At 54.7% G+C, this 11,973-nt stretch overlaps 7 protein-coding genes across 7 annotated transcripts; 4 read left to right on the forward strand and 3 right to left on the reverse strand.

Moving 5' to 3' along the window:
* Window positions 1–37: 37 nt before the first annotated feature.
* Window positions 38–610, forward strand: M409DRAFT_23095 (uncharacterized protein; the record flags this gene model as incomplete). The annotated part of the gene is made up of 1 exon (XM_033806630.1): window positions 38–610. One exon carries the CDS (start codon window positions 38–40, stop codon window positions 608–610), a length of 573 nt encoding a protein of 190 aa, XP_033667344.1.
* Window positions 611–782: 172 nt separating this feature from the next.
* On the reverse strand, window positions 783–1,780 carry M409DRAFT_23096 (uncharacterized protein; the record flags this gene model as incomplete). The annotated part of the gene is made up of 2 exons (XM_033806631.1): window positions 783–1,522; window positions 1,582–1,780. 2 exons carry the CDS (start codon window positions 1,778–1,780, stop codon window positions 783–785), a joined length of 939 nt encoding a protein of 312 aa, XP_033667345.1.
* Window positions 1,781–2,720: 940 nt separating this feature from the next.
* On the forward strand, window positions 2,721–3,782 carry M409DRAFT_23097 (uncharacterized protein; the record flags this gene model as incomplete). Its single annotated transcript, XM_033806632.1, has 4 exons — window positions 2,721–2,733; window positions 2,833–2,969; window positions 3,040–3,489; window positions 3,543–3,782. The coding sequence occupies 4 exons, from the start codon at window positions 2,721–2,723 to the stop codon at window positions 3,780–3,782; spliced, it is 840 nt and encodes a 279-aa protein (XP_033667346.1).
* Window positions 3,783–4,397: 615 nt separating this feature from the next.
* M409DRAFT_23098 (uncharacterized protein) lies at window positions 4,398–5,278 on the reverse strand (the record flags this gene model as incomplete). The annotated part of the gene is made up of 2 exons (XM_033806633.1): window positions 4,398–5,211; window positions 5,265–5,278. 2 exons carry the CDS (start codon window positions 5,276–5,278, stop codon window positions 4,398–4,400), a joined length of 828 nt encoding a protein of 275 aa, XP_033667347.1.
* Window positions 5,279–5,690: 412 nt separating this feature from the next.
* M409DRAFT_66520 (uncharacterized protein) lies at window positions 5,691–7,134 on the reverse strand (the record flags this gene model as incomplete). The annotated part of the gene is made up of 3 exons (XM_033816968.1): window positions 5,691–6,910; window positions 6,963–6,993; window positions 7,045–7,134. 3 exons carry the CDS (start codon window positions 7,132–7,134, stop codon window positions 5,691–5,693), a joined length of 1,341 nt encoding a protein of 446 aa, XP_033667348.1.
* Window positions 7,135–7,663: 529 nt separating this feature from the next.
* M409DRAFT_23100 (uncharacterized protein) lies at window positions 7,664–9,097 on the forward strand (the record flags this gene model as incomplete). Its single annotated transcript, XM_033806634.1, has 1 exon — window positions 7,664–9,097. The coding sequence occupies one exon, from the start codon at window positions 7,664–7,666 to the stop codon at window positions 9,095–9,097; it is 1,434 nt and encodes a 477-aa protein (XP_033667349.1).
* Window positions 9,098–9,796: 699 nt separating this feature from the next.
* On the forward strand, window positions 9,797–11,894 carry M409DRAFT_54807 (uncharacterized protein; the record flags this gene model as incomplete). Its single annotated transcript, XM_033812835.1, has 8 exons — window positions 9,797–9,838; window positions 9,888–9,989; window positions 10,038–10,579; window positions 10,823–10,844; window positions 10,938–11,042; window positions 11,072–11,094; window positions 11,144–11,182; window positions 11,276–11,894. The coding sequence occupies 8 exons, from the start codon at window positions 9,797–9,799 to the stop codon at window positions 11,892–11,894; spliced, it is 1,494 nt and encodes a 497-aa protein (XP_033667350.1).
* Window positions 11,895–11,973: the final 79 nt, after the last annotated feature.

Raw genomic sequence — 11,973 nt, forward strand, 5'->3', positions numbered from 1 at the left:
GGGGGATGGGGAAAGGAGGGATAGTGGATTTGATTCGATGGGAGGGAGGGATGTTTGTCCGGAGGCTTGGAGGCAGGGGGAGAAGATCCTCGTGTCCGAACCGCGGGATGTGATCAAGGGGTGTGAGGAATTGACCTCGCTGAAACAATCTCTCCTGAAAAGCCCGGTCGGTCAAGACCTCTCCCTCCCCGGCATGGCCATCTCCGCCTCCGTCCCCCTACAAACCGCCCTAAAAGACCTGAACCTCATACCAAGCCCCGCCGACCCCGAACCAACACCCCCACAGCAGGAGTCTCTAAACCACCTCCTCCACCTCGCGCGCTCCGCCGAGCAGCGAATCCAACAAGCCCTCCTGGACACCGAGTTCGTCATGCACCAACTCCGCGCCTTGTGTAAGGAGGCTTGTGAGGAGGAGGAGGAGTCGAAGAAGGCTGTTGCGAAGACGATGCCGGATTTGCGGAAGAGGTGGTGGGTGCAGATGGAGGGGTTGCGTGAGGCGGCGAGGTTGGTGGGGGAGGAGGGTGGGGCGGAGGGGGCTTTCTGGGTGGGAGGGAGTCCGGTTGATAGTGGGAGGGGGTCGAGGAGGGGGTCGAGGGTGGGAGAGGTGTAGATCTTTGTTGCTCTCCTTGATGGGATGATCGTCACCTGAAATTCAGATTGACGGTGCCCTGAATGATGCTTCGGATGCTGAGACAGCGGACGAGAAATGGGGATATCAGCGGAGAAGAGTAGACACACCTTTCTTAGCCCAAACAATCCCCCTCGCGCTATAGCTTTCCACCTCACACCCTATCCCTCCCCATATTCTCCCTCACCCTCCCAAACCAATCAAAAACCTCCACCCACCCCCCGAACGCCTCCACCCCCTCCACCCTCTCGGGACACCACTTCCCCACAACCACCGCCTCCCCATTCCCATACTTCCGCGTCATAAGCATCGGCGTCTGCGCATACACGTCCCTCGACGCTCCCGTGAACGCGACATTCGCCCTCCCGCGCACCCCGTCGACGAGGATGAGGCCGAAACCTATCGAGTCGTGGCCTTTGAGGATCGCGCGGGTTTGGAGGATGCTGGCGAGCGTGATGTTGATGATTTGGGGGAGGAGGCCGGGGTAGCGGCGCAGGTTGTCGAGGAAGGGGGCGCCGGTGCAGCTGGCGTGGCGGTATTTGGCTTGGTTGATGGATTTGGTTGTGAGGTTGGTGGAGAGGTTGATGGTGTGCATGTTGTCGGGGTCGACCCAGCGGAAGGTCGTAGCTTCGGGGACTGTGAGGTCGTCGCGGGGTGCGACGTTCTGTCTGTGGGCTTGGTAGGATGTCGTGAGGACTGTGTCGATGATGATTTTGCTGGGGATGTTGGGTTGGTTGGAGGGGCGGAAGGCGATCGATGGGCTGGCGAGGCGGAGATCTGTGAATTGCAGTTCGTGGAGGAGGCTTTCGGGGGTGTTGGTCTTGTCTAGGTCGGCGATGATGCGGCAGAAGATGGCTTTTCCTATGCCATGTGCAGTGTTGTCGTTGTCACTGGCTGGAGGAGAAGTGGGCATGTTAGTACCGTCATGTCAATCCGTGGAGTGTAGAGTGTACCTGTGTATTGCAAGGTAGGCACCGTCCATGTATCCGCCTCCCTCTTGAGTAAGAGGTCAGCTTCGTAGAAGATGAAGACTCGGATCGTGAGGACTCCGTATGGAGTGACGCCCTGTCGTAGTTGCTGCTGAGCGGTCTGTGAGGCGTTGTGTTCGGCCAGGAGCCCTCTAGGAGACTGTGTAAGCCATGGTCCCGCCATCTCTGCGGTTGTATGTTGGAAAGACTCTGCTGAAGCATGGGGAGTGTAGAGTAGGAAGAGAAAGAGAGAGATAAACATCGAGCACTGGTGTCTTCACCATTCGGTTGGCGAGTTACTATTGTCCACATGCTATTGTCGCTATTCACTTGTCGCCGCTAGTACTGCGCGGTGTATCTTCAACATGTGATACGTGTGTCTCACACGAGCAACCCGATGCTGTTGCTCTGTCTACCCCAGTTATTCTACAATCAAGTGTCATATGTTGGAGACATGTTCAAGCCATGGTTCAGCGTCGTCCGAAGAGCACGTGGAAGGCCATTGCCTTCGTGAAGGCATCCTGGAAGTCGAGGTCGCGATTTCAAAAGAAAGCCCATGCGGCAGACAACGAAGTCCAGCGAATAGTCGCGTGCATAACATTGGGCTGTCTCCATGCGATTCGGTCTCTGCGTGTGGAAAACGGACCGTTGCTCTTGACAAGTGATGTGTGAAGTTTCAAAGTTAACATGTGACGTCCACTCTCTCCACGCCAAGAAGTGAAGACGGGCGCTGCCGCCATCGGCTTCCAGGAACGAGATCCGACAGTGGGGACTAGATCTGTTTGTAAACCTCTAACAACAACCACCGCCGACCTGTTCGTGTACAGGAGATATCGCAGTCACTTACAGCCTTGTCACGATACCCAATCCCCAGATCGAGCAGGCTGTCGCTGCGATATCAACGGGAGGACCGGCTGCTTCTCGGACTCGGCTTTAGTTGATCTGCCAGCCACCGAGACGTCTGCCCGTCCTGTCATTCACTCACTCTCACACTACCTCCCCAATCACGCGCACAGGCATTGTCCCTCGCGCAAACGACCTCGTCTTGTCAAACTCCTTGACTGCCTCGACGACAACATACATACCCGACATCCGTCCAAGCGCAACCAACCGAATCCGTCATCATGGCCGACACTCGTAAGTCCGCTCCGCGATCCATGTACAACGCTTTCGAAGCGCGAATCTTCACATGTAAGGCCATGTTGTCGGTGCGATGACTAACTTGTCTTGTCACAGTTGCGCCAGAGCAGTATGCCACCTACGGCGCCCTCATCGACGGCATCCTGGCCAAATCCGACCTCAACACCATCTCCGCCAAGCGCATTCGCAAAGACCTCCAAGACAAAGTCGACTTTGACCTGACTCCTCTGAAGGTATGACCAAATCGATCCCGAATATTAAATAGTCACGGGAAGGATCTATGATACTGACAATCGCCCGCAGAAACCCATCACCGAATTGATTATGGAACGATTCGACAAGGCCCAAGCAAAGGAGCAGGAGAATGGAGCAGTCGGATCTGTAGAGTCTGTCCCAACTGCGAACGGTATAGCACACGATGACGTATCACCGCCGGCATCGAGCCACAAGCGCAAAGAGAGGGATGAAGAGGAAGAGGATATGAGTGAGGTGGAGGATTCATCGCCGGCGCCTAAGAAGGTCAAGAAGACCAATGGCTCGGTGGAGTCGGACGAGAAGATGGCGGCGAGACTACAAGCAGAGCTCAATGCTCAGCCGCGGTCGACACGTGGAGGCGGCACGACCAAGCGGAAGCCCGTTGCCAAGAAGGAGAAGAAGACCAAGAAGAAGAGCAAAGCGAAGGTGGGATCGGACGACGATAGCGAGGTGGAAGGCGAGGAGAAGCCGGAGAGGGAGAAGAAGGGCGGATTTCACGTAAGTTGGGCACTCCAAAACCACGAAGAGCAGGTACTGACAACTTTCCCCAGAAACCTATGAACCTTTCAGAACCGCTATCAGCCATGCTGGGCGAAAGCCAGCTCTCTCGGCCGCAGACGGTCAAAAAGATATGGGAGTACGTCAAGGCACGCGACTTGCAAGACCCGTCAGACAAACGCAACATCCGGTGCGACGATGCGATGCGGGCGGTCTTCAAAAGCGACAAGGTGCACATGTTCACCATGAACAAGTTGCTCGCCACGCATCTCTATCCTGCCGATGAAGTATGACAAAGCGGTGTCTCGCGCTTGGACTAGAACCTCGAAAGTGGTCTACTACCGATACACACCGCAGGAGAGAACCAGAAGGATAAAAGGCCAGGCCAGACAGGGTCCCTACCTACTACGAAGATTCTTGGACAGACCAAAGAAAAGACTTGCCTCAATGGATTGTGACACTTTTGCGAATCCCCCTTTTTCCCCAAAGAGCGAGGAGTTTAACTGCTTTTTCCTGATTTTGCATTGCGACAGAGAGGGAACAGGAGGGATGGATGAGTTACGGAAAATTGCGATGCTTGGTTTGTGTTGTCTTTTGAATCATAGCTGGAGAGCGGTGATATGAAGTTTCTTGGATTTCGAGCAACTCTTCTTCTTCTTCTTGTTGTAGAGCTCGAACGAATGGAGAGATTGTGCATATTGATCGAACACATCCCATCGGGGAGGTCATGCCTCCTCCTGAAGAACTCCTTCCCATCTCGCGAAATTGATGAAGAACGCTAGTAAGCAGAGGCATCCGCCTCCTACATCCTACATGCTCGTTACAGATCACCATTCCCCATCTCACAACCAAAAAAATTCCTCGAACATCCCCCTCTCCCCCTCTCCCCATCTCATCCAGTCCAGCCCCTACCCAAACAAAGATTTTACCATCTCCCCCTCCGGATTCTCCTCCTTCCTCACCGGTCCCAATCTCGGACCCTTGGGATCTCTTCGAACAATCCAGTCCTCGTAGGCTGAGGTGAAGGATTGTCGTTTGAGAGATCTGGTTTGGGTTTGGGTTTGGTTTTGGTTTTGGTGGGGTGGGAGGGGGAGGGTGGTGTCGGTACGCTGCTTCTGCGGTGGGTGGTGGTGCTTCTGCGGTGGGTGGTGGTGCTTCTGCGGTGGGTGGTGGTAGCGGTGGTGGTGGTACTCAGGCCCAGTCGGTGCTCGAAAGCTCGGATCCTCAGGAAACGTCTCAAGCCAAATCCTAAAATGCAGAGACTTATCCGGTGGAAGGGGATAATGCGCTTCAAGCTTCGCCCTCGACAGCCGGGCTCTTCGACCCCGTGGAGCGTACGCGGTTTCATTCACTTCCTTGCCCCAAGCGCTAGCGACAAGGTCCGTGCGTTTGCACTCGCGCAGACGATAAGATTCTTTATCTTCGTGTATATCTCCCGCGAAGGACACCCTGGGCTGAGCGGCTCGCAACAGCAGGCGTCTCTCCAACAGGGTCGTCTCGACGGAGAACGGGCGGCGAGCGCTGGAGAGAGCTTCTTGTGCGGAGGCGGAGATTCGAGAGCACCTGTCGAGCGCCTGGTTTATGCGCCGGTGGAGTTCGTGCGCGGTGGAGAGGAAGTCGAGCTCTTCGTTGTCGTCGCTGAAGTCTGAGAGGATTTCGTCGAGGGTTGGGTAGGATTTGGGGAAGGAGCGGGTGGGTGAGGTTGTTTTGGGGGGTTGGGGGCTGGTGGGTTGTTAGTGGAGTTTTTATGGGGTAGGGGGGTGGGGAGGGCGTACGCTTGGGAGAGCATTTTTGCTTGTGAAGCTATTGTTGTGGGAGATAGGTTGTGTGACGTCTGACTCGTGACTGCGCAGTGCGGTGCAGGGTGAGTAAAAGTGCTGTTGGGTGAGGAAGAGCAAAGGACGAGACCGTATGTGCATTTTATTGACCCTCACCCTTAAAAGTTTTGCAGAGTACATGAATAGCATGGTGTCCCAAGAAGTGAAGTTCGTGGTCATGATTAAAGCCCCTACGATAGGCTGGCTTGCCCTGAGCGGTATAGAGATGTTCGTCTTCTTTTTGTGGGTCCTGTACGTGATGATGGAAATTCGACCACCTGGATTCGTCCTGTTGCTCCCGATTGACCTCGACCTCCTATTCCTCACCCAAGGCCGCAAAACATCAGCCATAAACTCGAGGACGTTCGACTGAAGTTCTTTCGTCTAGAAGTTCCGTGCCCAAGGAAAGTCCTCGCTGCGCTTATGGGCAGGAAAGTCTTTCCTCCCCAGGTCTCCTCTATCCAGACCGCATCTGCTCTTGGGGAAGTCCAGCAACTTCCGCATCTCATCATATTCGGCGAGTTCTCCATCCAAGTATATGCAGATGGCTTGACACTCGAATAGGACTCGCCGTCTGAGCCACCACTGATCGTAGTTGATCAGTTTGGCATACCACCACGAGAGCAGCAACATGGCAGGCGTATCTTTCGCTTCAAGCAGTCGACGATATTCGGGATTCATATGGCCCAGGAATGACAAGAACCACATGACTGTGTTGTGGTTACACTCGATGGGCACCAGCCGCTCGATAATCGACGCAGCCTCAAAGTAGGGATCTTTCGGATCGTCTTCTGATCGAGGAGCATCCAAATGGAATAGCTTTGTCACCCAGGGAAACAAGGAGTCCAACTCAGGATCCGTCGGCCGGTGCAGCATCTCCGCTTTCCTGCTGTTCTCGTACTCGATCGCATTGCGGAAGACACTCGTAGGACGCAGGGGATCGGCGATTTTCCACACCTCCTTCTTCCCGTCGCTCATCTTGAGCCAGTCGAGGTCTGCGAATTCGGGGTCTTTCAGCGGCCAGGCTTCTTCGGCTTTGGAGGCCTCGATGCTGGCGAAGGCGCTGGCGCCAAGGATTGCGGCGGTGCCCCAGAGGGCGTCTTTTTCTTCTTCAGGCACTGGGCCTTGGAGCTTTTTGCCGAAGAGTGCTGCTGCGTGGTAGCCGTGGAAGGCTTCGGCTGTTGATGGTTTGGTTCCAATCGGGTCGTACAAGTAACGATCGTGGATTAGAGTGAAGCGCAAGATGGCGTGCAGGACGAAGGAGTGTTGGGCTGCCATTCTGGTCATCACGCCGCGGTAGATGTGTTTGGTTCCTGCTGTGCCTATTGACAAAACGGTACGGTTGTAAAACTTTCGAAGGAGATCCAAATGCGGCTTATCGATGTAGCAGACTTCGGGTCCTGGAGCCCCATCGTCGACGTGGAGATATAGCGGGGCATTCATCATGCCATCGATTACGGCCTCAATGTCTTCATTACCGCCCTCTGGGGGCGATTCTGGAGGCGTTGGAGGTTTGGGGATGTCTACTTGGAAGGATCCAACGCCTGAGAATGAGAGGTCGGAAGCTTTCGAGTCGTAGTCGCACGATACGCCAAAGGCCGTGCCTGAGATGAATCAGAACAGCTGTATCGATGAAGCACTATCGACGATACGAACATTTCTTGCATTTTGGACGGGTCTCATCGCACTACGTAGACCATCAGCTGTGGTATGCAAGAAGGGAAACAACCATCGCTACCTTGACTCTTCGCAGCTTGCAGTTCCCGCAGCCCTGGCGCGACTTTGTATGTGCCTTTCGCTTCCTGCTCGCATCGCTCTGAATCGGCATTTTTACGGCTCTCATCAAAGGGTGGTAAGTGAATGTTTCTAGGTGACCCTGGTGATCTTGGCAGCGTCAGCGATACGCTCATGCCGCCGGCTTGTGCTCAGCCGAGCGGCCAGTCAGAAGCGGTCAAATTGTGGTTAATCTCATTAGGTAATACTGATTACCGCCGCGGATACCCGGGTGCGCACATGATGCGGCGGGCGTGGTTCAGGCAGTGGACTAAGCTCCTAAGTACAGGTCCAGCCTTCACCTTCGACACGACCTGCGCATAGGGGAACGCAGTGGGGCAGCATACCGCAAACAACAGCGCCCGCGCCCGCAACTTATCGTATAACCCGACGACAACCACGACGTTTGCTCGAGAGCCGCACGCCCAGTCATCCCTGGAATGTGAAAAAGTCTAAGTAACGACTTCCTCTCTCGTTGTTCCTAGAAATCCCATTTTCTACACAAACGGCCCGGTTTCTCTTGTTATACCACCTATTCCACCTGGACCAACTGAACATAAACTCCACCGACATCGACTCCCACCATGGCACCAAGCGCGGTCCACGAGCCGACCAACGGCCATGCGAATGGCACCCTCAACGCCAAAGCAGCATCTTTCACGCCCTCCAGCGAGACCTCTACCTACCATGCCGCCTCCTCCCAGCAGGCAATGTCGTCCGAGGCAGCCTACGCCGCACACAACTACCACCCGCTTCCCGTCGTCTTCGCCAAGGCAGAGGGCTGCTCGGTCTGGGATCCAGAGGGCAAACACTATCTCGACTTCCTCTCCGCATACTCAGCCGTGAACCAAGGACACTGCCACCCGAAACTGATCCAAGCGCTGGTCGAGCAAGCGAGCCGACTGACTCTCTCCAGCAGAGCCTTCTACAACGATGTGTTCCCCAAGTTTGCGGAGAAGATCACCAAGATGATGGGCTTTGACATGGTGCTGCCAATGAACACGGGTGCTGAAGCGGTGGAGACTGCGGTCAAGGTTGCGAGGAAGTGGGGATATAAGGTCAAGGGCATTCCAACGGACAAGGCGTGGGTGTTCAGCGTGCAGGAGAACTTTCACGGCAGGACATTTGCGGCGATTACGATGTCTACGGACCCTGAGAGCAGAGACAATTACGGCCCATACCTTCCAAACGTAGGCTCCAGCAACCCTACCACGGGCAAGCCAATCCCATTCGGCAATGCGAAGGCTGTGGAGGAGCTTTTCGAGCAGCACGGCAAGGAGACTGCGGCGTTCTTGGTTGAGCCAATCCAGGGTGAGGCTGGTATCGTGGTCCCAGACGAGAGCTACCTGCAGAGAGTGCGCGAGCTCTGCACAAAGCACAACGTCCTCCTGATCTGCGACGAGATCCAGACCGGCATCGCACGCACAGGCCGCATGCTTTGCCACGAATGGAGCGGAATCAAGCCCGACATGGTCCTCCTCGGCAAAGCCATCAGTGGCGGCATGTACCCCGTATCGTGCGTCCTCGCCTCCAAGGAGATCATGCTCACCATCGAACCCGGCACGCACGGCAGCACCTACGGCGGCAACCCGCTCGGCTCCGCCATCGCCATCAAAGCCCTCGAAATCGTCGAAGAAGAACAACTCACTGAACGCGCCGACCACCTCGGCGAGATCTTCCGCCAAGGCCTGCGTGAGATCCAAGCCAACGACTCCATGATCACCCTCATTCGCGGCAAGGGCCTGCTCAACGCCATCGTGATAGATGAATCCAAGACGAATGGACACAGCGCCTGGGATCTGTGCATGCTGATGAAGCAGAAGGGTCTCCTCGCCAAGCCGACGCATCAGAACATCATCCGCTTGGCCCCACCGCTTGTCATTAGCGAGGAACAGATCAAGACTGCGCTGAACATCATCGCTGAAGCTGTCAAGGAGCTGCCGTCGCTGAGGGGTCAGAAGGAAGAGCAGATTCTCCCACCGGGTGAGAAGAATGTGCATATCGGTGTTGACAACTAGACGAAGCGCTCTCGGGCTTGGATATCAGCCTTTGCGAACGACTGGACTTCAACACTTGGAGTGCTGTCACGAGTTTCTCCTTGGATTCCATTCCGAGAAAAAGAAAGCGTACTTCATCTAGAATAGACGCTAGATACCCTGGTTTTTTTTTTCTTTTGTTGACGACGCGCCGGTCCTCGGGGACATACATGAGCTTGGCCATAGAGCTGCTACGAATGGGACATGATGAAAAAGTTGATTGTTAAACGCCCACTGCCTTGGAGAAATGAAACATGTCACGACATTTTCGTTTCGGACCTCTCTTCTCTTCTGTTCTCTTCTACGGTGAAACTTCTTCGTTGAGATGGAAGTTCGTCTCCCGCCCAAGTCTCGCCATGTATTCTTTGCGGATACCACTACTGGTGATACTTATTCCCGCTCAATCCCTGGCTTCCAAGCTATGCAGACATGTAGTAAGCTGTTTGAACATCCCTCAGATTTGGGGACGACCGTTGCCTTGGCAGCAGACCACGTGACCCAGTCTCAAACCACGCTAACGACGCACGGACTTCAGAAGTACAAACGCCCGATGTGGAAGGTGCGAGGTTCGAGTCAAATTACTCTTGCAAGTTCACGAAGATTTTCCGGAGTTCGAACCTTGATATAACCGTCCGGACGCCACGCACTCACGCAATCTTTCTGGAGAAAGTCATTTTCGCGATGGCTTCGGTTGTAGCCAGCGGCGACGCTGCCTCAGATACGGTCAGTGATATGGGACTCGTGATCGAGACTGCATGCTCACTCATATCAGCCATCGTCGAAGAAATTCCCTACAACGCCCACTCCAATCGAGCCAGAAGAGCCAGTCGCATCCAGCAGCGATGACGACTCCGAGGATGGCGATCCATCTACGGTAAGTCCCACGTCCCCATCCTTCAAGCAGATCACTAACCACCACCAGCACCCCTCCAACCGCGCCAAAGCCAAAGCCCTCTCCATCCCCGAAATCCTCGAACAAATCCTCCTCAACCTCCGCATCTGCGACCTGATTTTCCCGATCCCACTCGTGTGCAGACAGTGGCGCGACACGATCGAAGGATCCTCAAAACTGCAGCAAGCCCTCTTCCTCTCCCCCCTCCCCGGCGGGCCCCTCTACCTCTCCAGCCACCCCTCCCTCCGCCCAAAATGGATCGCGCACGAAAACGACAGGCACACGCACATCATCTCCGTCAACCCGTTCTACACGCGGTTCTTGGGGTACTGCGCCGGGCGGGTCCGCAGGGAGGATTTGAGGAAGTTTGCGCGCCCGGAGGCGTCGTGGAGGGGGATGTTGGTTTGTCAGCCGCCGGTTGCGGAGCGCGTTTTTGAAAGGGGTAGTGTGGTTCGGGCGGGGGATGCGGTGCTGAGATGTGGGGATGGGGGTTTGAGGTTGGATAGTCGGGAGTTGTTGAGGGAGAGGGAGAGAGGGGAGTTTTGGTTGAAGGCTTTTCGGTCGGATGTGGGGTTTGTTGGGGTTGAGGGGGGGAGTCTGTGGAAGAGGGTGGAGTTTGCTTTTGAGGTGTTGGGGAGTGGATGAAGCTGCGTGTAGAAAGCAGATGCCAACAGAAATTTGCTGTATTGAAGGAATGCAGGCCGTCATATGCTTTCCATTCACTCGCCGTCACCTTTTCCTTTAGTCAGTCCATCACCTTTCCCTTTAGTCAACACCTCTCTTACCCTCTAGTTAGCACATTACTTTTCCTTCAGCCGGCACTTCACTTCACGCTCAGTTAGTACATCACTTATCCTTCACTCGTCCTTCAGTCAACACATCACTTCTCCTGCAATCAGCACGAAGAGGCCAAAGCAATTGTTATCCTAGGTGAATATCTTCAAGGATGGATTTGGGTTGGCTGGGGTGGGGGGCAACAGCCAGTGGAAGAAGGTCGAGCGTGCTTTCGAAGTTTTGAGGAGCGCATGGAAGCATGTGCGTATAGAATGTACAGGCCTTGATAGATCGCTGCTGCAAAGAAGGAATTGTGAGTGGTTATATGCAGTTTACCGTGCCTCACTCTGTACATTGGTTAGCATGTCATATGCCATTAGATGTTGCGGCAGTGAAGGGATGTAAGTAGCCACACACTGTTTTTGGTCCGTCACTTTGTTCTTCGCTCATCACATTACTTACTCCATAAGTTAGCACTTCACTCCATCCATCAGTCAGTCCCTCACACGCCCTTACAAACACCTGCCGCAATGCATGAAAGCAATCCGTCATATACCTCCTCCCTTACTCACCTATCCCATCACTCAACACCTCACATGCCAGCAAAATCACCCTAGAAAACCACAATCCATCCCCATTCCACCGCTCACGACCAAGCAGCGGAAAAAAGCACCAGCAGAGCATTCAACACCATCAAACCGGGGACAAAAGCGCGAACAGAGAAGGAGTGAGGTCCAAATCGAGGCTCCACATCAAACGGCTAAACTTTCACCAACCAGCCAACCATCCGCTTGCCGCTTGGCCAAAGCACGCGGAAAGCTGCCACATCACCTCACCTTGTCCCACACAAACGATCGCGAAGAAGTACAACGATACAACGATACTTGGAAACGCAGGTACAGTTCGCATACATGTATCACCGTCCCTCTCTCGTACACCCGTCCCTCTCTCCTTTACTGGTGTCCCCTCTCCACACCAGGACAAACAGTCTATCTTATCAAGAACCTACATCGGCAAACGGCAAGCCCGCATGAAGCTTGCCAGCCTCCAGCTCCTTCAACATCGCCTATCACGCAAACACCTCACTTACCCCACGAGTTCGGCATCTACTAGGACATCAAAGGGAAAGTAAAGTTCGCTTGCGTGCGCGGCCACGGCAGACCACCGAGGCGGATGTATGTAAGCTCGCAAG

This window comes from Zasmidium cellare (genome assembly GCF_010093935.1).
Source record: "Zasmidium cellare ATCC 36951 unplaced genomic scaffold M409scaffold_18, whole genome shotgun sequence".
In the NCBI taxonomy this organism is placed as follows: domain Eukaryota; kingdom Fungi; phylum Ascomycota; class Dothideomycetes; order Mycosphaerellales; family Mycosphaerellaceae; genus Zasmidium; species Zasmidium cellare.